We start from the raw sequence: 24,579 nt of genomic DNA, 5'->3' as shown, positions 1-24,579 counted from the left end.
TTCCCTCCTCAATATTTTCAACCACAAGCCTTCAAACTCATCTTGAGATTGAAACAAGTACATAGAAATACACTAACTTGTTCTACATCTTAAATCAATCAACAAGGATAATTACAATACAAACAGATAATTTCCTCTATCGTCTTTTTCAATATCTTGATATTAGTATTTGCTTATTTACATATTCCTATTCCCCACTAGAAAAAGGTTATTCTTTGTTCATAACTGCCAATATTCATATCTAACGAGTATTTGGCCAACAAAGTTTCTAATATTGTCCTAGAGAAGCTAATGATTCATGAATACGTATCTTCATCACTATGTAAAGATTCATGAATCGTGATTGTTAAAAAATTGGATGAAAAAGGAGATTTTTCCCTTCTTCATTCCATATTAGAATCATCAACTACGTGTACTGTGCATTATGGAAGTGAGCAAATTGTTCATATTCATTCAAGCTCTAAAAGGCCATCTAAACTGAAAGGAGATAGTATTATATAGTACTAGCATGTGGTGACATCAAGCCGACGTGGGACAATGATTTGAAAAATTTAACACGCCCCCTCACGTGTGGGCCGGAATGACACATCGGACTTCCATCACGTGGGTAGGCAAGAGAAGAGATAAAGAGATAAACCATCATCGACTTTATATGTTATAGTATTTTTTAGTTTCAATTGCCAACACCCTCCCTCAAACCCTTTAAGGTGAAGGGGTTAAAGGTGAAGGGGTTGGACTTTTTTTTTTTTTCAGTCAGTTGGACCACTTGGCCCAAATTTTAAGTCCAGATATACTGCTGGGTCAGTTAAATTTGACTGACAGTCGGCGACCCGCTTTGATACCATATTAGAAATGGGCCACTCACCCCTTAAATGGCCTCTTAAGGGGGAGGGTTATCCACACTTATATAGAGAAGCTAGGATCATCACCACGCGATGTGAGACAATGATTTGGAGAATTTAACAAACATGAATAATGAGAATACAATGCCCTATCAAGTTTAGGTGAATTTTCCATTTTATTAGTACCAAATTGGGAAACTCAAATATTTTTCATGGGCAAAATGAACTACTACTGCCTAAACTACATAATTCTTCATGAACCCGTTGACTTGGATTTCTTCAAGACAGCGATATGAGATCTTCAATTGAGGTGCATGCAAGGATCTTACTTCTTAGAGTACATCTTAAACCATTCAATTTTTGCTCAACTTTCTGGATAATGATATAGCACGTATGGGGCAACAAAAGCAAATCATCGATGTTTCAAGATAGGCATTTGAGGCTGTTTACTCTGCCATTTTTTCGCAATTCATTTCAATAATTAAATAAGGCCTTCATATTGAACAGAAAAGAGTTCTGCAGTCATCTACATTGAATTTATAGCATATATGCAGATGCAGGACAAACTGAAATAAAATTATTTTTTTCAAGCAAGATCCATGTGCTAATATAACCACTATTTTGGTTTTGTCTATACATTGTTTCCAACCACAAGAACCAATACACTATTTTCATGCATGAATTTTCATCCAAAGTGAAAGACAGGTTGGCTGCAAGACAAAATGAATTAAAGATAATATGATTTTGTAGATCTGTGCTTCCGTTGGAGGACACAAAGCTGCATAATTTGTAAGTTGCACGAAGAGCTCACCTTTATTAAAACAATTGCACATATGCTCTCGCCAAGGTCTGATGGAGCTGCCAACCTCTGTGACATTTATATAATGATGACACTTTGATTGCTCATCTTCAGACAAAATAATACTTTTTCAAAAATATGTTTCTTCTCCAAAAGCAAAATTTAAAATCTACTCGTGCATTGCATTTTTATTTTTTTTGTGGCAGTGATTATGATCTGTGATTGAGAAAATAATGAAGATTCCCTGCATACTCTTCCCCACTATATAATAAGCACATACATTGTTCTTAGAGCATCACAATTTTCTTCCTTCAATCATCATTTCAATTCTAACCCTTACTTTCACCAACAAAAAAAGAAAAGAAAAACACAATGGCTCTTCACCACGGCCGCTCTCTTAGTTTCCCATCTTCATCACATCCTGCTGTTTCACAGTTCGATGACAGCTTATCCAGATTGAGATCTTCAGAAGCTACTTGTTCATCCCTCTCATCGTTCAACAGCAGAATAAATGGCCTAAGAAACTTGTATGAGAGCATTGACGATTTGCTTCTTTTGTCTCACATTCAGCAGACCGTGTCTGAGGAGTGTGTTGACGATTTCATCAGGCTATTGGATGCTTGCAGCTCAGTTAGAGATCTTATCTCACTTGCAAAGCAAGACATCAGAGATCTTCTCTCAGCTGTAAGGAGAAAGGATGCTCGTGGCATCAATGCCTACATTGCTTCCAGAAGAAACTCGAAGAATATGATCCAAAAGTGTTTGAAGAAGTTGAGGCGCAACGCCTCAGCCACTTCTGAGAATGCTTCCATGCTGAAAGATGCAGAGTCTGTTGCTATTTCCTTGCTCGGGTCACTCTTATCATACGTGTGTGGGATGCAGACGCAAGAATGGAAAAGCAGCTGGTCATTGGTATCCAAGCTGAGAACGAGTTAACAAGGTGGATTCATTCTTGCAATTGAACCAAGAAAATGAGCTCATGAATCACATCAAAAAAATGGATTCAAGCATTCAAGTTATTGAAGAAGAAATCGAATCCGTGTACAGGAAGTTGATCAAAACCAGAGTGTCCATGCTAAACATTCTCAACAAGTAGCCTTCGAACTCACATCGAGATTGAAATATTTGTAACTGGATAGTACATATAGAAATACACTTTGATCCATAAGGATCTTTACAATACACACATACAATTTTCTTATACACTCTTGTTCTATTTCCTGATGTTTTCTATATCTGTTTATCCCAATCCTGAACTAAAAACTGTTGAATTTTGTTGGCTTTCAATAATAGTCTAGTGCTGTGTAACAAGATATAAGAATATAATAACAATTGAATCACTGTTGGGTATGATGCTAATGTGAAATTAAATAGTCTTGCGCTGTGTAACAAAATAGGTTCTTTGATAAATACGAGCAGCTAACAATAGAAGAAGAATCATAGTTCGTTCCAACTATGACTACTAAAGTGCTAGAGTTTGAGCCAACTTAGGCTACTTTTGTTACTTTCTGATCTAGGGTACCCTGTTTCTATACAAGAAATATTATTATTTTTGTCCCATTTTACAGATATCATTTTTTTTGCTTAGTAGATTACAATATAAATTGGTTTCTGAAAAGTTTGTTTCTTAGTGTTGATTCAACAAGACTTTAAAATTAAATCTCAATTTGTTTAGATTTTTATGGAGAAGTGTAGCTAGAAATCAATTCTGAAGTAACGAACTTGGATAACTATTTTTCTTGGTTTGATTAGGAAATAAAGATAAGGGAAAAGACAAGACAAGCCATGTAGAGGTAATCTTGAGATTTTTCCTTAGTTGATGATGAGTGGTAATATACAAGTATACATCATTCTGTATCCATTTTCTTACATAAAATTTTTTGGATACTTTAAGAATCTAAATCTAGTGGTTCAGAATATTGAGAAGGGAAACTCTGGTTTTGATCAATTGTCTAAAGATGAATTCAAGTTCTTCTTCAAGAACTTGATGCTTGAGTCCATCTCTTTCAAGTGATTCACGAGCTCGTTTTCTTGATTCATTTGCAACAATGAATCCAGCTTGTTGAACTCATTCTCGTTGTCACCCGCTTTCTTGGAGTGCATCAGCTTTGACAGCAGGGATCTCTTGCTTTCGTGCACCTTCGTCCCCAACACGTAGGACAACAGAGACTCGAGCAAGAAAATGGCAACAGATTCTGCATCTTTCAACATGGTAACGTTCTCAGAAGTGGCTGAGGCGCTACGTCTCAACTTCTTCACACACTTTTGGATCATTTTCTTCGAGTTTCATCTAGAAGCAAGGTAGAAATTGATTCCACGAGCATCCTTTCTCCTTACAGAAGAGAGAAGATCTCTTACGTATTGCTTTGCAAGTGAGATAAGATCTCTGGCTGAGCTGCAAGCATCCAATAGCCTGATGAAATCATCGACACATTCCTCAGACACGATCTGCTGAATGTGAGGTAAGAGAAGCAAATCACCAACGCTCTCATACAAGTTTTTTAGGCCATTCATTGCGGTGTTGAATGATGAGAGCGAAGAACAAGCTGTCTCCAAAGACCTCAATCTGCATAAGTTGTCATCAAAGTGAGAAACGGTGGGATGTGATGAAGATGGGAAACTAAGAGAGCGGCCGTGGTGAAGAGCCATTTGTTTTTGTTGGAGAAAGTGAGGCTTAAAATTGAATTGGTGATTGAAGGAAGAAGTTGTGCTATATCAAACTGATCATGTATTATCTCAATATAGAGTGGTGAAAAACAAAAGGATTCTACATCAATGAGAACTTGTGTGATATGATCTGGATTATTAATGATTGAGGCGATGTCTACGCAATGTTTCCTACCATAATACCACTATAATTATATGTTGCTGAGAAATCTGAATCATGATCCACATTATTAGCTACTCTCTACATCTGTTGCCTGTCTGTGTATGCCTTGAATTCCCATTTCTTCAACGTGATATTTACATATTCTGCAAATAAATAACAGCTCCTATAATTGGTGCCTTTTCTCTCTGGCGAAAGCATGTGATGCTTAGTCAGTATTTGTTCTCTCAAGAGAGACAATTGGAATCTCAAACATATGTAATAAACATTAAACAATGCAATTCACCGTGTTCAATAGTTCATCATATTCTTTAACCATTTTATAAACTACTTAAATTCATTAATATATTTTAGACAGCAAGGTAAAATGAGAGTGGTTAGATAAGTTGAAGGGGAGTTCATGATTTTTTTACCATTTATCAATTTTTATCAACCTTTGGTAATTCCTTTTCTTGGTTAAATGAGAAAATAAAGAAAAGATAAAGCAAACAAAATAAAAGAACAGGAAATGTAGTAGAAATCTTTGAGATTTTTCTATTACTGATGATCAGGTATATGTACAAGTATATATCAATCTTTTTCCTATTTTCTAATCTACAAAATTGTTGATCTCATAAAGAGTCTAGTTGTTGAGAATGTTGAGAAGGGAAACTCTGGTTTTGATCAACTGCCTGAAAATTGATTCGAGATCTTCTTCAACAACTTGAATGTCTGAATCCATCTCTTTTATGTGATTCACGAGCTCGTTTTCTTGGTTGAGTTGCAAGAATGATTCCACCTTGTTGAACTCATTCTCGACATCCGATTCTTTCTTGGAGTGCATCAGCTTTGACACAAAGGACCTCTTGCTTTCGTGCCCCAACACGTAAGACAGCAGAGACTCGAGCATGGAAATGGCAACACTCTCTGCATCTTTCAACATGGAAGCATTCTCGGAAGTGGCTGAGGCGCTATGTCTCAAGTTCTTCAAAGATTTTTGGATCATTTTCTTTGACTTCTTTCTAGAAGCAAGGTAGGCATTGACGCCTTGAACATCCTTTCTCCTTACAGCCGATAGAAGATCTCTGATGTCTTGCTTTGCAAGTGAGATAAGATCTCTAACTGAGCTGCAAGCATCCAATAGCCTGATGAAATCGTCAACACACTCCTCAGACACGGTCTGCTGAATGTGAGACAAAAGAAGCAAATCGTCAATGCTCTCATACAAGTTTCTTAGGCCATTTATTCTGCTGTTGAACGATGAGAGGGATGAACAAGTAGCTTCTGAAGATCTCAATCTGGATAAGCTGTCATCGAACTGTGAAACAGCAGGATGTGATGAAGATGGGAAACTAAGAGAGCGGCCGTGGTGAAGAGCCATTGTGTTTTTCTTTTCTTTTTTTGTTGGTGAAAGTAAGGGTTAGAATTGAAATGATGATTGAAGGAAGAAAATTGTGATGCTCTAAGAACAATGTATGTGCTTATTATATAGTGGGGAAGAGTATGCAGGGAATCTTCATTATTTTCTCAATCACAGATCATAATCACTGCCACAAAAAAAATAAAAATGCAATGCACGAGTAGATTTTAAATTTTGCTTTTGGAGAAGAAACATATTTTTGAAAAAGTATTACTTTGTCTGTAGATCAGCATTCAAAGTCTCACCATTATATAAATGTCACAGAGTTTAACATGGTTGATAGCTCCATCAGACCTTGCCATCAATGATAAACGACGCGAGAGCATACGTGCAATTTTTTAATAAAGGTCAGCTCTTCGTGCAACTTACAAATTATGTAGCTTTGTGTCCTCCAACGGAAGCACAGATCTACAAAATCATATTTTCTTTAATTCATTTTGTCTGTGGTAGCGGCTTGCAGCCAACCTGTCTTTCACTGGCTCTGAGAATTCACTGGTTATAACTCTATCTGCATATATGCTATAAATTCAATGTATATGACTGCAGAACTCTTTTTTGTTCAATATGAAGGCCTTGTTTTCATATTGAAATGAATTGGAAAAAATGACCGATTCACCTTTTAAATCGAGAACTCTGAAACATTGCTATTGGAACTTCTGAGGCCTTATTCAACGAGGGAAAAAGTAAACATCTTCAAAGGCCTATCTAGAAACATTGATGATTTGCTTTTGTTGCCTCATACGCACTGTATCGTTGCTGAGAAAGTTAAGCAAAAAATGAATGGTTAAGTTGTCCTCTAAGATCCTTTCATGCAGCTCGATTGAAGATCTCATCTCGCCATCTTAATTATGATCGAAAAAGAAATCCAAGTTAACCTGTTCATGAAGATCTATGTAGTAGTAGTTCATCTTTCCCATGAGTATTTGAATTTGCCAATTTGGTAATAAAATGGAAAATTCACCAGAACATGATAAAACATTGTGTTCTCATAATTCATGTTAATCAAGCTCCTCTTCATCACATGTTATATAGTATAATATCTCCATTCAGTTTATAATTTAGATGGCATTTTAAAGCTTGCTGGACGATTCGATAGTCTTTGCTCACTTCCATGACAGTACATGTAGCTGATGATTTTAAAATACTAAGTAAGAAGGAGGAATAAATCTCATTTTTCTTCCATCTATTTAACAATTACAATTCATGAATCATTACATAGTGATTAAGATACTAATATAGATTAGCTTCTCTATTCAAATATAAGTAGATGCTTTGTAAGGCATATAGTTATGAACATTGCAAGATGCTGTAAATCTTGAAATGCCATTATAACCTCAACGAGAGCTCGTGTGATGTGATCAATGATTGTGGCGAAAGCCTACGCAATGTTTCTACCATCAAAGCTAACATAGTTGTATATTGTTGAGAAATTGCAATATAAGCAAGTGTACATGTGTTATCTCTTTATCCCCTCAATTTCAATTTCTTCAATGTGATTCATATACATTATAAAAACTCAACAGCTCATATGATAGGTGGTTTTTATCTGGTGAAAGCATGTGATATACAGTCAGTAATTGTTCTCCCAAGAGAGACAACTGGAATCTCGAAACTATAATAACCATTAAACAATACAAGTCATATTAGTTGTTGAGGTATTATATTCTTTGGAAATTTTCTTCGATTTTAACCACATTTATCTTTTGTAGACAGCAAGTTAAAGAAACTTCAAATAAAGAGGTTGAGTTATATGGCAGTGAAATGATCTTTTACCATTTTATCAAGACTTTTTTGAAATTCTTTATCTTGGGTTAATGAGAAAATAAAGACAAGAGAAAGCACGAAAAATAGAAGACAAGCCATGTAGCTGAAATCTTTGAGATTTTTGTATAGTTGATGATCAAGGTAATATACAATTGCACATCCTATTCTGTTTTTTTTTACTAATCTACAAAATTGTTGATCTCAAAATGAGTCTAGTTGTTGAGAATGTTGAGAAGGGAAACTCTGGTTTTGATCAACTGCCTGAAAATTGATTCAAGATCCTCTTCAACAACTTGAATGTCTGAATCCATCTCTTTTATGTGATTCACGAGCTCGTTTTCTTGATTCAGTTGCAAGAATGATTCCACCTTGTTGAACTCATTCTCGGCATCCGATACTTTCTTGGAGTGCATCAGCTTTGACACAAAGGACCTCTTGCTTTCGTGCCCCAACACGTAAGACAGCAGAGACTCGAGCATGGAAATGGCAACACTCTCTGCATCTTTCAACATGGAAGCACTCTCGGAAGTGGCTGAGGAGCTACGTCTCAAGTTCTTCAAACACTTTTGGATCATTTTCTTCGATTTCTTTCTGGAAGAAAGGTAGGAGTTGATGCCTTGAACATCCTTTCTCCTTACAGCAGAGAGAAGATCTCTTAAATCTTGCTTTGCAAGCGAGATGAGATCTTTAACTGAACTGCAAGCATCCAATAGCTTAATGTAATCATCAACACATTCCTCAGAAACAATCTGTTGAATGTGAGACAAAAGAAGCAAATCGTCAATGCTCTCATACAAGTTTCTTAGGCCATTTATTTTTCCGTTGAATGATGAGAGCGATGAACAAGTAGCTTCTGAAGATCTCAATCTGGATAAGTTGTCATCAAACTGTGAAAGGGCAGGATGTGATGAAGATGGGAAACTAAGAGAGCGGCCATGGTGAAGAGCCATTGTGTTTTTCATTTTTGTTGTTGATGAAAATAAGGGTTAGAACTGAATTGATGATTGAATGAAGAAGATTGTGATGCCTCAAACAACCATGTAAAGGCTTAATATATAGTAGGAGAGAGGACACAAGGAATCTTCATTATTTTCTCAATGACAGATGATGGTGAAAAGTCAGTGCTTTAAACAATATTTTATATGCATGAGGAGGTTTCATGTTCTGCTCTTTTGGATGAAACAAAGTTTCAGAATATAAAAATATAATGTCTGTAGATCAGCATTCAAAGTCCCATTATTTTATATACAACACACACTACACACAGTTGGCATCTCCATCGGACCTTGCATAGAATAAGAGATGGGGCGAGATACACGTGCATTTCTTTCACTAAATGTTTGTTCTTTGTGCAATGTACAGATTATACAACTCTGTGTCCTCTAACAGAAGCACAGATCCGCCACATAGTATATTTTTACTTCATTTTGTCTGAGAGATGTAAACTTCATTATTGAATAGAGCCAGCCTGTAATACTTCATCTACATAGGATGAGAATTCAAACATGCATCTCAATGACAGATCATAATCATCGGCATAAAATATGGAGTAGTTTTCTTCAATAGAAATTTTTTAATGTAATGCATGAGATGGCTTCAGATTTTGTCTACAGATGAGCAACCAAAGTCCTCTCATTATCTATGCAGCACTTCATTAATCAATGAGAGATGAGGCGAGACCAGACGTGCATTTCTTATAATAAAGGCCGTTCGTGCTGTGCTGTGTATACAAATTATATAGGTTTGTGCCCTCCAACAGAAGCAGAGATCTGCAAATTGAGTATATTTTATACTCCATTTGGTCTAAGATGTATACAAATTTCATAATAGAAAAACAAGACCAACCTTCATTGGCTTAAATTCATGAATGCAATCACATGAAGACTTGGAGTTATAATAATGTGTTTGTTATAATGTTAGGAAACAACGCGTAGACATAGCCGGAATAATAGTGAATCCCCACTAATACCAATTTTGAATCAGCAAAAATGTGTTGCATCCCTTCATCTGTATATATACTACCATTTCTAGGTAGATGGCTTCACAAATTTATTGGTTCATACTTCATAGGCCTGTTTTGTATACTGATAACAAGAGTAGAAAATGGTAGATTTCTTGCCTTTGGAGTTGAAAACACCGTCACAGTCCTCTTAGCTTGCTGTCGGTATCACAGTGGAGCTTCGGAGGCCTGTAAAGATGTTTGTGTCACGGCACAAAGGAAGACGTACAAGACCTACTGTGTGTTCAGAAAGTTGAGATGAAGAAGACAATGATCTCATATACCCGTTTTAGGATAAAGACAGAGAAATTATATCTCTTGAGCATATGGTAAGAGAACCAGAAGCAGGATAACAGTGAATCTTGATCGTCATTGTCATCACATAGACCTTTTTCATATTGAAAAGAAGAGGAACAATGTGCCCATAAGTTGCTTATTCGCTTGGGCGATTATTCTGCTTTTGGAGCCACGAGACAAGATTTTTGGAATTGTTCTTGCAGGGCGCAAACTGCACCTTCGCTCGAATCCAACCAAGAATACATTATACATATTTGGATGCGCTGTAAATGTCAAAACGAATGAACCGCATAATAGAAGAAGAGGAAAGCCACGCCGGATTAGTTGAAGCTGCTAACCACAAGCTAAGAGAACTGCCATGGTGTTTTAAAAAATTCAGCTCCTAAGGCGAAATACAGCCACTTCCCCTCTTGTTATTAATATGCAAAATAGGCCTACAAATCGAACAGCTAACATTCTGCAGTCATCTTGGTATGTATACAAATGAAGGGATGATATATTTTTTGGCAGAACCAAAGTTGGTATTGATGGAGAATCGAAGATTCACTACCATTAATTCTGATTAATCCAATAAATGTTAGTTTTACTTGGTATCTAAGACAAAATGCAGTATAAAATGTATAATTCTGCAGATTTGTACTTCTGTTGGAGGTCACGTAGCTATATATGTTGTATACACTGCACGAACAACGAACTTTATAAAAACAAATGCACGTACGACCTCATCTCCTTTCTCTTTGATTACAGGATGCTGCAACTATGAAAAAGTTAGTGCCGCGTAGATAATGAGAGGACTGTAATTTGATTGGTCATCTATAGACAAAGTAATAATATTTTGATTCTATGTTTCTTCTCCAAGAGCAAGATCTGAAACCATCTCATGCATTGCAATAGAAAAATGTTCAACAAAACTATATTTTATACAATGATTATGATCTGTCATTGAGATACATATCTGAATTCTGATCCAATTTGAAGTATTATAGGCTGGATACACAATAATGAAGTTTATATCTCAGACAAAATGAAGTAAATGGCATCTCATTTTTCAGATCTGTGCTTCTGATGGAGGGCAAGAGCCATATATAATTTGTACATCACACGAATAATTGACAAATGTGTACTGGAAGATATGCACGTGTGATCCTCTCTTTAATTGCAAGGTCCATTCGAGGTGCCAACAGCCTGATGCATCGATAATTATGGGACTTTGATAGCTGATCTACAGACAAACTATTGTTATATTATAATCCTTTGTTTCTTTTTGAATAGCAGAACCTGAAATCTCCTCATGCACTGCACTGCACTAAAAAATTGTATGATAACTATATTTTAAGGCAATGACTCTCACCATCATCTGTCATTGAGAAAATAATGAAGATTCCTTGTGTCCTCTCTCCTACTGTATATTAAGCCTATACATGGTTATTCGAGGCATCAAAGTTTTCTTCATTCAATCATCGTTTCAGTTCTAACCCTTATTTTCAACAACAACAAAAAAGAAAAACACAATGGCTCTTCAACACGGCCGCTCTCTTAGTTTCCCATCTTCATCCCATCCTGCTGTCTCACAGTTCGATGACAACCTATCCAGCTTGAGATCTTCAGAAGCTACTTGTTCATCGCTCTCATCATTCAACGGCAGAATAAATGGCCTAAGAAACTTGTATGAGAGCATTGACGATTTGCTTCTCTTGTCTCACATTCAACAGATTGTTTCTGAGGAATGTGTTGACGATTACATTAAGCTATTGGATACTTGCAGTTCAGTGAAAGATCTAATCTCTCTTGCAAAGCAAGATTTAAGAGATCTTCTCTCTGCTGTAAGGAGGAAGGATGTTCAAGGCATCAATGCCTACCTTGCTTCAAGAAAGAAGTCAAAGAAAATGATCCAAAAATCTTTGAAGAACTTGAAACGTAGTGCCTCAGCCACTTCTGAGAATGCTTCCATATTGAAGGATGCAGAGTCCGTTGCCATTTCCATGCTCGAGTCTCTGCTTTCTTACGTGCTGGGGCACGAAAGCAAAAGATCCTTGCTGTCAAAGCTGATGCACTCCAAGAAAGTAGCAGATGCCGAGAATGAGTTCAACAAGGTGGAATCATTCTTGCAACTCAACCAAGAAAACGAGCTCGTGAATCACATAAAAGAGATGGATTCAGACATTCAAGTTGTAGAAGAAGATCTCGAATCAATCTTCAGGCAGTTGATCAAAACCAGAGTTTCCCTTCTCAACATTCTCAATAACTAGACTCATAATTATGAGATCATCAACAATTTTGTAGATTAGAAAATAGGAAAAAGATTGATACATACTTGTACATATACCTGATCATCAGTAAAAGAAAAATCTCAAAGATTTCTACTACATGTCCTGTTCTTTTATTTTCTTTGCTTATCTTTTCTTTATTTTCTCATTAAACCAGGAAAAAGACTTACTGAACGTTGTTAATAATTGATGAATGGTAAAAAAATTATTTACTCCAGTACAACTTATATAACCACTCTCATTTTACCTTCTTGTCTTAAAAAGATTAATTTGTTAATAGCCCAAAACTAAGTTCAAAGATGAATTAGTGAACACGAGGGAGTTTCATTGTTTAATGTATATTAGACATGTTTGAGATTCCAATTGTCTCTCTTGAGAGAACAAATACTGACTATGCATCACATGCTTTCGCCAGAGAAAATGCACCAATTATAGGAGTTGTTGTGCTTGTTTATTTATTTGCAGAATATGTAAAAATCACGTTGAAGAAATGGGAATTATGGTAGAGTGGCTAATAATTTAATCAAGATTCAGATTTCTCAACAATATATGCACAACTATAGTGGCTATTATGGTAGGAAACATTGCGTAAACATCGCCTAAATCATTGATAATCCAGATTATATCACACGAGTTCTCATTGATGTAGATTCCTATTGTTTTTCACCACTATATATTGAGAGAATACATGATCAGTTTGACATATCACAACTTCTTCCTTCGATCACCAACTCAATTTTAAGCCTCACTTTCTCCAACAAAAACAAATGGCTCTTCACCACGGCCGCTCTCTTAGTTTCCCATCTTCATCACATCCCACCGTTTCTCACTTTGATGACAGCTTATGCAGATTGAGGTCTTCGGAGGCAGCCTGTTCTTCGCTCTCATCATTCAACACCGCAATGAATGGCCTAAAAAACTTGTATGAGAGCGTTGGTGATTTGCTTCTCTTACCTCACATTCAGCAGATCGTGTCTGAGGAATGTGTCGATGATTTCATCAGGCTATTGGATGCTTGCAGCTCAGCCAGAGATCTTATCTCACTTGCAAAGCAATACGTAAGAGATCTTCTCTCTTCTGTAAGGAGAAAGGATGCTCGTGGCATCAATTTCTACCTTGCTTCTAGAAGAAACTCGAAGAAAATGATCCAAAAGTGTGTGAAGAAGTTGAGACGTAGCGCCTCAGCCACTTCTGAGAACGTTACCATGTTGAAAGATGCAGAATCTGTTGCCATTTTCTTGCTCGAGTCTCTGTTGTCCTACGTGTTGGGGACGAAGGTGCACGAAAGCAAGAGATCCCTGCTGTCAAAGCTGATGCACTCCAAGAAAGCGGCTGACAACGAGAATGAGTTCAACAAGCTGGATTCATTGTTGCAACTGAATCAAGAAAACGAGCTCGTGAATCACTTGAAAGAGATGGACTCAAGCATTCAAGTTCTTGAAGAAGAACTTGAATTCATCTTTAGACAATTGATCAAAACTAGAGTTTCCCTTCTCAATATTCTCAACCACTAGTTTTTTGATCCAAAATTTTGTAGATTAGAAAATAGGAATGAGAATGATGTATACTTGTATATTGCCCTCATCAACTACAGAAAAATCTAAAGATTACCTCTATATGGCTTGTCTTCTTTTTCCTCTTTCCCTCATCTCTATTTTCTGATTAAACCAAAAAAATTAATTACCAAAGTTCTGTGACTTCAGAAATGATTTCTTGCTACACTTCACCATATAAATCTAAACATTTATTTACTACGATCTCCTCAAAATCCACAAGTTGTGATATTCTTTGATACAATTGAATTTCCCAATCATGTTGCATCGCGTCTTAAGTCTTGTTGAATCTACACTAATAAACAAACTTTTCGGAAAGCTAGTTATATTCCACTATAAGCCAAAAAAATCTTTTTAAAATGCAAGAAAAATTATAACATTTCTTGTAAAGAAACAAGGTACCCTAGATCATAAAGTAGCAAAGGTAGCCTAAGTTTGCTTAACAAAAACTCATCACTTTTTAGTCGAGAACTGGGATAAATAGATATAGAAAACATCAAGATATAGAACAAGAGTGTATATGAAAATGTTTGTATCTGAAAAATTAAAATTAAAGAGCTCAACAGCCCATTTTAGTGTGGGGAAAGCATGCGTGTGAATATATTCAATAATTGTTCTCTGCTCATAGACAAATGGAATATTGAATAATCATATTAAACCTATATTTCATCATGTTCAACATATGAGATATGACTATAATTTAAATTTATATGTGGTTCGTGCAGTCTTCGTTATTATATGTTCATCTTATAAACGACAATTTGCTTTAAATAAATGTGATTATGAGATTTCAAAAGATTCTGCAGTGTAAATCCATGGTATGTAAACAATATAATTAGTGGTTACAATGTTGTAACTAATTAAATAGAGAGGTAAACAGTAAACTTATACAAAAGTAAAAAATCCATAGATGTATTTTGCTTTCAATTTCTTGGATATGTTTAACAGCACATTTTATTCTTGTTTTCTCTGCTGAAAGGGCGTCAAATCTGATAAAATTTTGCTAAAGATAAACTATGCAAGTCCCTCGTGTGGACTAATTCATCATAATTGTTAAGATTTTGCAAGTTTCTAAGATATTCTCAGAAACTTTCTTAATTTTTAATAGGTCAAATCATTTTTATGTAGGCAGAATGTGAATAGAGACATGAATCTTCAAATGGGAGAGGTGAGTTATACAATTAATATTTGGTAATTGTGAAATCAAGTATTATCAATGTTTGGTAATCATTTGCTTTGTTTAATGAGAAAATAAAGCAAAGAAAATAAAAGAACAGGCCATGTAGTAGAAATCTTTGAGATTTTTCTTTTACTGATGATCAGGTATATGTACAAGTATGTATCAATCTTTTTCCTATTTTCTAATCTACAAAATTGTTGATGATCTCATAATTATGAATCTAGTTATTGAGAATGTTGAGAAGGGAAACTCTGGTTTTGATCAACTGCCTGAAGATTGATTCGAGATCTTCTTCTACAACTTGAATGTCTGAATCCATCTCTTTTATGTGATTCACGAGCTCGTTTTCTTGGTTGAGTTGCAAGAATGATTCCACCTTGTTGAACTCATTCTCGACATCTGATACTTTCTTGGAATGGATCAGCTTTGACAGCAAGGATCTCTTGCTTTCATGCCCCAACACGTAAGACAACAGAGACTCGAGCATGGAAATGGCAACAGACTCTGCATCCTTCAAAATGGAAGCATTCTCAGAAGTGGCTGAGGCGCTACGTTTCAAGTTCTTCAAAGATTTTTGGATCATTTTCTTTGACTTCTTTCTTGAAGCAAGGTAGGCATTGATGCCTTGAACATCCTTCCTCCTTACAGCAGAGAGAAGATCTCTTAAATCTTGCTTTGCAAGAGAGATTAGATCTTTCACTGAACTGCAAGCATCCAATAGCTTAATGTAATCATCAACACATTCCTCAGAAACAATCTGTTGAATGTGAGACAAAAGAAGCAAATCGTCAATGCTCTCATATAAGTTTCTTAGGCCATTTATCTTGCCGTTGAATGATGAGAGCGATGAACAAGTAGCTTCTGAAGATCTCAATTTGGATAAGATGTCATCGAACTGTGAAACAGCAGGATGGGATGAAGATGGGAAACTAAGAGAGCGGCCGTGTTGAAGAGCCATTGTATTTTTCTTTTTTTTGTTCTTGATGAAAACTGAAATGATGATTGAAGGAGGAAAGTTGTGATTCCTCGAACAACCATGTATAGGCTTAATATATAGTAGGGAAGAGGAGACAAGGAATCTTCATTATTTCCTCAATGACAGATGATGTTGAGAGTCATTGCTTTAAAACAATATTTTATTGTAATGCATGAGGAGATTTCAGATTCTGCTCTTGCACAAGAAACAAAGGATCAGAATATAACAATATATTGTCTGTAGAAGTGTCATCATCATATATACAACGCACGGTTGGCACCTCAATTAATTGGAGTTTGCAATGAAAGAGAGATCACACGTGTATTTCTTCGTGTGGTGCACAAATTAAATAATGTATTGCAGCCAACTTGTGTTTAACAATGGCTGAGAATTATAGTGGTTGTGAACTTGTGATGGTGGGAAACAGTGCACAGACATAGGCGGGCTAATAGTGAATATCCATCAATAAATATCACATGGATCTCATTGAAAAATGGATCTTGATTCTTCTTGTCCGAGTATTTCTGATGGTTTTAGAACTGATATTTGGGGGGGGGGGGGGGGGGGGGAATACTGTACTTTCTCATCCATTTTTGTAAGGATTGTGATTCATGAATCCATACAGGCTGAAATAAAATAATACTCACCTCTCTTAATTTCCCAGATTATATGCATTTTAGATATAAATCTTGGTAGTTATGATCATAGCATGATCCTGTAAATCTTCAAATGCCATTATCATTATGTTATATTTATATGTCATTTTGTATATTCAAGTCAAGAATAGGAATGTATAGCTAGATAAATAAGCATATATAGTAATAAAAGGATAATGCACAAGAATGTAGCTGAAATTTTTCTGATATATGCAGGTGTATTTCTATGTACTAGTAACAAAAATTTTCTATCTCAAGATGAGTTTGAAGGCTAGTTGTTGAGAATGTTGAGGAGAGGAACTCTGGTTTTGATCAACTGCCTGAATACGGATACGAGTTCTCCTTCAAGAACTTGAATGCTCGAGTCCATAATTGAGAAATCTGCTATTTGATCCACATTATTAGCCATTGTACATGTCTTGTCTCTCTATCGCTTCATTTTCCATTTCTCCAATGTGATTCATACAATTTTCAATTTTCTAACAAATTCTGCAAATAAATAAAAAAACTCATCAACTCGTATAATTGGTGGTTCTCTCTTCAAAAGCATGTGATACACAGTCAGTAATTGTTCTCTCTTGAGAGACAATTGGAATCTCAAAATTATGATAACAATAAACAATGCAACTCCCTCATGTTCACTAATTCACCATGAATTATCATATTCTTTGACAATTTTCATAACTTTAAACTACATTAATCTTTTTCAAAACTTATAAGAATCTTCAAATAAAGAGGTTAAGTTATATAGGAGTTAAATGATTTTTTACCATTTTATCAGGACTTTCTTGAAATTCTTTATCTATGGTTAAGGCAAAAATAAAGATGAGAAAGCACGGAAATTAAAAAAAAAAAAAAAAAAAAAACAAACAAACAAACAAACAAGCCATGTAGTTAAAATCTTTGAGATTTTTGTATAGTTGATGATCAAGGTAATATACAATTGTACAACCTATTCTGTTTCTATTTTCTAATCTACAAAATTTTTTATCTCATAATGAGTCTAGTTGTTGAGAATGTTGAGAAGGGAAACTCTGGTTTTGATCAACTGCCTGAAAATTGATTCGAGATCTTCTTCAACAACTTGAATGTCTGAATCCATCTCTTTTATGTGATTCACGAGCTCGTTTTCTTGGTTGAGTTGCAAGAATGATTCCACCTTGTTGAACTCATTCTCGACATCCGATTCTTTCTTGGAGTGCATCAGCTTTGACAACAAGGATCTCTTGCTTTCGTGCCCCAACACGTAAGACAGCAGAGACTCGAGCATGGAAATGGCAACAGACTCTGCATCTTTCAAAATGGAAGCATTCTCAGGAGTGGCTGAGGTGCTACGTCTCAAGTTCTTCAAACACTTTTGGATCATTTTCTTCGATTTCTTTCTGGAAGAAAGGTAGGAGTTGATGCCTTGAACATCCTTTCTCCTTACAGCAGAGAGAAGATCTCTTAAATCTTGCTTTGCAAGCGAGATTAGATCTTTCACAGAACTGCAAGCATCCAATAGCTTAATGTAATCATCAACACATTCCTCAGAAACAATCTGTTGAATGTGAGACAAAAGAAGCAAATCGTCAATGCTCTCATACAAGTTTCTTAGGCCATTTATCTTGCCGTTGAATGATGAGAGAGATGAACAAGTAGCTTCTGATGACCTCAATCTGGATAAGCTGTCATCGAACTGTGAAACAGCAGGATGGGAAGAAGTTGGGAAACTAAGAGAGCGGCCGTGGTGAAGAGCCATTTTGTTTTTCTTTTTTGTTGTTGGTGAAAGTAAGGACTAGAACTGAAATGATGATTGAAGGAAGAAAGTTGCGTTGCCTCAAACAACCATGGATAGGCATATTATATAGTGGGGAAGAGTATGCAGGGAATCTTCATTATTTTCTCGATGACAGATCATAATCACTGCCACAAAATAAATAATACAACACACGAGTAGATTTTAAATTTTGCTTTTGGAGAAGAAACATATTTTTGAAAAGGTATTATTTTGTCTGTAGATGAGCAATCAAAGTGTCACCATTATATAAATGTCACAGAGTTTAACATGGTTGGCAGCTTCATAAGACCTTGCCATCAATGATAAACGAGGCAAGTACATACGTGCAATTCTTTTAATAAAGGTCAGCTCTTCGTGCAACTTACAAATTATGTAGCTTTGTGTCCTCCAACGGAAGCACAGATCTGCAAAATCATATTTTCTTTAATTCATTTTGTCTGTGGTAGCAGCTTGTAGCCAACCTGTCTTTCCCTGGCTCTGAGAATTCACTGATTATAACATTATCTGCATATATGCTATAAATTCAATGTAGATGACTGCAAAACCCGTTTGTGTTCAATATGAAGGCCTTATTTTCTTATTGAAATTAATTGGAAAAAATGGCAGATTCACCTTTTAAATCGAGAACTCTGAAACATTGCTATTAGCATTGGAGCTTCTGAGGCCTTAAAAAGTAAACAGCTTCAAAGGCCTGTCTAGAAACATCGATGATTTGTTTTTGTTGCCTCATACGCACTGTATCGTTGTTGAGAAAGTTAAGCAAAAAATGGTTAAGCTGTACTCTAAGATCCTTTCATGCAGCTCGACTGAAGATCTCATCTCGCCGTCTTGATAATGATCGAAACAAGTCAACCTGTTCATTGAGATCTATGTAGTAGTAGTTCATCTTGCCCATGAGTATTTGAATTTTGCCAATTTGGTAATAAAATGGAAAGTTCACCAGAACTTAATAAAATATTGTGTTCTCATAATTCATGTTGATCAAGCTCTTCATCACATGTTATACAGTATAATATCTCCATTCAGTTTATAATTAGATGGCATTTTGGAGCTTCAATGAATGTGGATGATTTTATAGTCTTTGGTCATTTCCATATGATGATTTAAAAATACTAAGGGGGCATAGATCTCCATTTTCATCCATGTATTTAACAATTACAATTCATGAATCATTACATAGTGATAAAGATACTACTAATATGCATTAGCTTCTCTATTCAAATAGTAGTAGAAGCTTTGTTAGGCATATAGTTATGAACATAGCATGATGCAGTAAATCTTGAAATGACATTATCATGTGATATGATCAATGATTGTGGCGAAGCCTACGTAATGTTTCTACCATCAAAGCTAACATAGTTGTATATTGTTGAGAAATTGCATTATTAGCCACTGTATATCTGTTATCTCTTTATCCACTCAATTTCAATTTCTTTAATGTGATTCATATACACCAACAAATAAATATATACTATAAAAACTCAACAGCTCATATGATATCGCTCTCCCAAGAGAGACAATTGGAATCTCGAAACTATAATACCATTAAACAATACAAGTCATATTAGTTGTTGAGTTATTATACTCTTTGGAAATTTTCTTCGATTTTAACTACATTCATCTTTTGTAGACAGCAAGTTAAAGAAATTTCAAATAAAGAGGTTAAGTTATATGGCAGTTAAATGATTTTTTACCATTTATCAAGAATTTTTTGAAATTCTTTATCTTGGGTTAATGAGAAAATAAAGATAAGAGAAAGCACGGAAAATAAAAGACAAGCAATGTAGTTGAATTCTTTGAGATTTTTGTATAGTTGATGATCAAGGTAATATACAATTGCACATCCTATTCTGTTTTTTTACTAATCTACAAAATTGTTGATCTCAAAATGAGTCTAGTTGTTGAGAATGTTGAGAAGGGAAACTCTGGTTTTGATCAACTGCCTGAAAATTGATTCAAGATCCTCTTCAACAACTTGAATGTCTGAATCCATCTCTTTTATGCGATTCACGAGCTCGTTTTCTTGATTCAGTTGCAAGAATGATTCCACCTTGTTGAACTCATTCTCGGCATCCGATACTTTCTTGGAGTGCATCAGCTTTGACACAAAGGACCTCTTGCTTTCGTGCCCCAACACGTAAGACAGCAGAGACTCGAGCATGGAAATGGCAACACTCTCTGCATCTTTCAACATGGAAGCACTCTCGGAAGTGGCTGAGGAGCTACGTCTCAAGTTCTTCAAACACTTTTGGATCATTTTCTTCGATTTCTTTCTGGAAGAAAGGTAGGAGTTGATGCCTTGAACATCCTTTCTCCTTACAGCAGAGAGAAGATCTCTTAAATCTTGCTTTGCAAGCGAGATGAGATCTTTAACTGAACTGCAAGCATCCAATAGCTTAATGTAATCATCAACACATTCCTCAGAAACAATCTGTTGAATGTGAGACAAAAGAAGCAAATCGTCAATGCTCTCATACAAGTTTCTTAGGCCATTTATTTTGCCGTTGAATGATGAGAGGGATGAACAAGTAGCTTCTGAAGATCTCAATCTGGATAAGCTTTCATCGAACTGTGAAACAGCAGGATGTGATGAAGATGGGAAACTAAGAGAGCGGCCGTGTTGAAGAGCCATTGTGTTTCTCTTTTTTTGTTGTTGGTGAAAATTAGAGTTAGAACTAAATGATGATTGAAGGAAGAAAGTTGCGTTGCCTCAAACAACCATGTATAGGCTTAATATATAGTAGGGAAGAAGACACAAGGAATCTTCATTATTTCCTCTATGACAGATGATGGTGAGAGTCATTGTCTTATAATATAGTTATCATAAACAATATTATATCGAAACGCATGAGGAGATTTCAGATTCTGCTTTTGTATAAGAAACAAAGGATCAGAATATAACAATATATTGTCTGTAGATCAACAATCAAAGACCCATCATTATATCTACAGCAATCACTCTATACAGAGTTGGCACCTTGCAATGAATGAGAGACAGGGCGAGATCACACGTGCAATTCATCGTGTGGTGTACAAATTATATGGCTCTGTGCCCTCCAACTGATGCACAGACCTGCCAAATAATATTTTTTCTTCATTTTGTCTGAAATTCATACAAACTTCATTATTTTGTAGCCAGCCTGTAATACTTCACATTGGATCAGAATTCATGCATGAAAATGTGGAGTTATAATAATGCGTTCATTATAATGCATGACATTGGTTTGAGATTCTGTTCTTAGAGAAGAAACATAGGATCAGAATATAGTATTATCTTGTCTACAGATGAGCAATTAAAGTGGTCTCATTATCAATGCAGCACAGACTTTCACATAGTTGGCAGAAACAAGGTGAGTTCATTTTATTGGGTTAGTTATATAGCTTTGTGCCCTCTAAAAGAAGCACAGATCTGCAAAAATGATATATTTTATACTCCATTTTCATGTGCAACCACATGAAGATAGGGGATCAATTATAATGTGTTTGTTATGATGGTGGGGAACAACGCGTAGACATAGCCAGAACAATAGTGAATCTCCTTCAATACCTATATTTCTGGTTCTGCAAAACTATATTTTCCATCCATCTGTATATATACAACCATTTCTAGGCAGATGGCTGCAGAAATTTATTGGTTCAGTTTATAGGCCTGTTTTGTATTTTGTAAACAAGACGGAGAAAATGGAAGTTTTTCGCCATTTTTGAGTTGAAAACAACATGGTAGTTCTCTTAGCTTGCCTCTCATTTCTCAAATATCTGAGAAAATAAGGATTGTGCAAATACTGGAGTTTCTGAGGCCACTAAAGAGCTGATTTATGGTTCAGGGATAAAATTGGGTATGTTGAGTTGAAGAAGGAAAGAAACTTTATCAAGGCAATGAAATAAGTTCACAAATTCATGTGTGATTTTCCATCAGCCTCGGAGGGCTTACAGAATTTCTTCACTTCAGAGCTCTTCCTAAACTTTTTCTCTTCAGAATTTTTGAAGCGTTTAGAAGAGCTCCAAGAAGGCGTGAGAGCTAACAGAGCTGGACACATAGGATACATGTTTTTCGGATCTGATTGGGAACTACTTTCTTCGATCCGACACAATGGACCTGATCAGTAGTCTTTGAAGGACTTGAAAAGGGTATCAGAGATTTTGTTCTCTTCAGAGCTCTGCTTATAGACTTAGTTTTCTCGTAAGAGGTTTTGAAGCGTTTGGGGGGGCCCCGGCAAGGAGGTATGCTAGAAGCTCGCGTTTTTCTCCTATATATAGTAACAACAGAGGAAGGTAGAACTTGGTTCCTGCAACCTTAAGAGCTGGAAGTCCCGAACAAGATGCAAGAGAGGCATGAGAGCAGACTTTAAAGTTTGTAACCCATTCGAATAGCTCTAGACAGGTAGGATACATGTTTTCTTGACCTCATCAAACACTACTTTCTTGCTTCCAAGTTTTATGGACCTGATCAACGTCTCTGAATAAGCATTTTTTAATCTCGAAAAGTCCACAAATTCATGTACCTTTTCCATTAGCCTCAGAGCTGAAGAGGGCAGGAGAGCTAACTGAGCTAGACACATTTTTGAAGTGTTTAGGGGAACACCAACAAGGAGGTCTCCTAGAATCTCCTTTTTTCCGAGCAACTTTCTGTCTCGATTATTGTATCTGGGGCGAAGATAGAACTTGATGTCTCAATTTTTTGTTATATTGCGGATATCAAACAGGCATGGAAATTGTGGAATGAAGGAAGAATAGTAAATTTGATGGATTCAGCCATATGTGATAGTGGAATGGAAGATGAAATAGTGATATATGCAAATGTTTGTGTGCAAGAAATAGCAGCAGACACGCATACAGCACTGTTGATGCTTAGCTGTGAGATTGTAGAGCTTCCTCACCCGAAGCATATGGATTTTTTTGGGATGCAGAGCTCTCTATCCTCGAAGTCATGTCATTTCTTGGAGAGTTGAATGAGTAAGGTGACCTTATTACCTTCTTTAACTATATTTATGGTTAAATGTTATAGATAGTAGTTCATTTTAGTATAATAACTTGTATTTAGTTTGCTTGAACCTCTACAACAAAATTCATGATTTTTTCTGTAGTTGATTAACGAAAGAAGATGGTAATAAACGAAAGAAGGAAATTAAAAAGACAAGCCATGTGATGGTAATGTTTGAGATTTTTCTTTAGTTGATTGATGATCAAGGAAATGTACAAGTATATATCATTCTATTTCCTAATCTACAAAATTGTTGATCTCATAATGAGTCTAGTTGTTGAGAATGTTGAGAAGAGAAACTCTGGTTTTGATCAACTGCCGGAAGATTGATTCGAGATCTTCTTCTACAACTTGAATGTCTGAATCCATCTCTTTTATGTGATTCACTAGCTCGTTTTCTTGGTTGAGTTGCAAGAACGATTCCACCTTGTTGAACTCATTCTCGGTATCTGATACTTTCTTGGAGTGCATCAGCTTTGACACAAAGGACCTCTTGCTTTCGTGCCCCAACACGTAAGACAGCAGAGACTCGAGCATGGAAATGGCAACAGACTCTGCGTCTTTCAACATGGAAGCATTCTCAGAAGTGGCTGAGGCGCTACGTCTCAAGTTCTTCAAACACTTTTGGATCAATTTCTTTGACTTCTTTCTGGAAGAAAGGTAGGCGTTAATGCTTTGAAGATCCTTTCTCCTTACAGCAGAGAGAAGATCTCTTAAATCTTGCTTTGCAAGAGAGATGAGATCTTTAACTGAACTGCAAGCATCCAATAGCTTAATGTAATCATCAACACATTCCTCAGAAACAATCTGTTGAATGTGAGACAAAAGAAGCAAATCGTCAATGCTCTCATACAAGTTTCTTAGGCCATTTATCTTGCCATTGAATGATGAGAGCGATGAACAAGTAGCTTCTGATGACCTCAATCTGGATAAGCTGTCCTCGAAATGTGAAACAGCAGGATGGGATGAAGATGGGAAACTAAGAGAGCGGCCGTGGTGAAGAGCCATTGTGTTTTTCTTTTCTTTTTTGTTGTTGATGAAAATAAGGGTTTGAACTTAGAACTGAAATGATGATTGAATGAATAAGATTGTGATGCCTTAAATAAGGGACACAAGGCATCAATGACAGATCACTAATCACAGCCATAAAATATAGTTATCTTGAAAATAAAATAATGCAATGCATGTGTAGATTTCAAAATTTTCCTTTGGAGAAGAAACATACGTATAATGAAAATAGTAATACTATTATTTTGTCT

The 24,579-nt window shown here is 35.9% G+C and overlaps 9 protein-coding genes and 1 pseudogene across 9 annotated transcripts; 3 read left to right on the top strand and 7 right to left on the bottom strand.

The window, feature by feature from the left end:
* The first annotated feature begins 1,956 nt into the window (after positions 1-1,956).
* LOC125186333 (uncharacterized) lies at positions 1,957-2,717 on the top strand. The gene has a single exon (XM_089058057.1). The coding sequence runs from the start codon at positions 2,014-2,016 to the stop codon at positions 2,575-2,577; it is 564 nt and encodes a 187-aa protein (XP_088914183.1). The 5' UTR covers positions 1,957-2,013; the 3' UTR covers positions 2,578-2,717.
* A 699-nt stretch (positions 2,718-3,416) lies between these two features.
* LOC148926785 (uncharacterized) lies at positions 3,417-4,536 on the bottom strand (annotated as a pseudogene).
* Positions 4,537-5,053: 517 nt separating this feature from the next.
* On the bottom strand, positions 5,054-5,885 carry LOC125189401 (uncharacterized). Its single transcript, XM_048086682.2, has one exon. It carries the CDS (start codon positions 5,826-5,828, stop codon positions 5,091-5,093), a length of 738 nt encoding a protein of 245 aa, XP_047942639.2. The 5' UTR covers positions 5,829-5,885; the 3' UTR covers positions 5,054-5,090.
* A 1,878-nt stretch (positions 5,886-7,763) lies between these two features.
* LOC125189402 (uncharacterized) lies at positions 7,764-8,628 on the bottom strand. The gene has a single exon (XM_048086683.2). The coding sequence runs from the start codon at positions 8,591-8,593 to the stop codon at positions 7,844-7,846; it is 750 nt and encodes a 249-aa protein (XP_047942640.2). The 5' UTR covers positions 8,594-8,628; the 3' UTR covers positions 7,764-7,843.
* Positions 8,629-11,438: 2,810 nt separating this feature from the next.
* Positions 11,439-12,293, top strand: LOC148926784 (uncharacterized). Its single transcript, XM_089058020.1, has one exon. It carries the CDS (start codon positions 11,439-11,441, stop codon positions 12,174-12,176), a length of 738 nt encoding a protein of 245 aa, XP_088914146.1. The 3' UTR covers positions 12,177-12,293.
* A 495-nt stretch (positions 12,294-12,788) lies between these two features.
* LOC148926783 (uncharacterized) lies at positions 12,789-13,810 on the top strand. The gene has a single exon (XM_089059760.1). It carries the CDS (start codon positions 12,962-12,964, stop codon positions 13,706-13,708), a length of 747 nt encoding a protein of 248 aa, XP_088915886.1. The 5' UTR covers positions 12,789-12,961; the 3' UTR covers positions 13,709-13,810.
* Positions 13,811-15,030: 1,220 nt separating this feature from the next.
* On the bottom strand, positions 15,031-15,945 carry LOC148926782 (uncharacterized). Its single transcript, XM_089057990.1, has one exon. The coding sequence runs from the start codon at positions 15,883-15,885 to the stop codon at positions 15,148-15,150; it is 738 nt and encodes a 245-aa protein (XP_088914116.1). The 5' UTR covers positions 15,886-15,945; the 3' UTR covers positions 15,031-15,147.
* A 1,513-nt stretch (positions 15,946-17,458) lies between these two features.
* LOC148926781 (uncharacterized) lies at positions 17,459-18,320 on the bottom strand. The gene has a single exon (XM_089057952.1). The coding sequence runs from the start codon at positions 18,298-18,300 to the stop codon at positions 17,563-17,565; it is 738 nt and encodes a 245-aa protein (XP_088914078.1). The 5' UTR covers positions 18,301-18,320; the 3' UTR covers positions 17,459-17,562.
* Positions 18,321-20,123: 1,803 nt separating this feature from the next.
* Positions 20,124-21,025, bottom strand: LOC148926780 (uncharacterized). The gene has a single exon (XM_089057955.1). It carries the CDS (start codon positions 20,969-20,971, stop codon positions 20,234-20,236), a length of 738 nt encoding a protein of 245 aa, XP_088914081.1. The 5' UTR covers positions 20,972-21,025; the 3' UTR covers positions 20,124-20,233.
* A 2,542-nt stretch (positions 21,026-23,567) lies between these two features.
* On the bottom strand, positions 23,568-24,337 carry LOC125189396 (uncharacterized). The gene has a single exon (XM_048086677.2). It carries the CDS (start codon positions 24,326-24,328, stop codon positions 23,591-23,593), a length of 738 nt encoding a protein of 245 aa, XP_047942634.2. The 5' UTR covers positions 24,329-24,337; the 3' UTR covers positions 23,568-23,590.
* Between the last annotated feature and the right edge of the window lie 242 nt (positions 24,338-24,579).

Source organism: Salvia hispanica, chromosome 5 (genome assembly GCF_029641045.1).
Source record: "Salvia hispanica isolate PSC_SH4W2 chromosome 5, Shi_PSC_v1, whole genome shotgun sequence".
Classification (NCBI taxonomy): Eukaryota; Viridiplantae; Streptophyta; class Magnoliopsida; order Lamiales; family Lamiaceae; genus Salvia; species Salvia hispanica.
The sequence above is the reverse complement of the archived record's forward strand: the minus strand, read 5'-3'. Positions and strand labels throughout refer to the sequence as shown.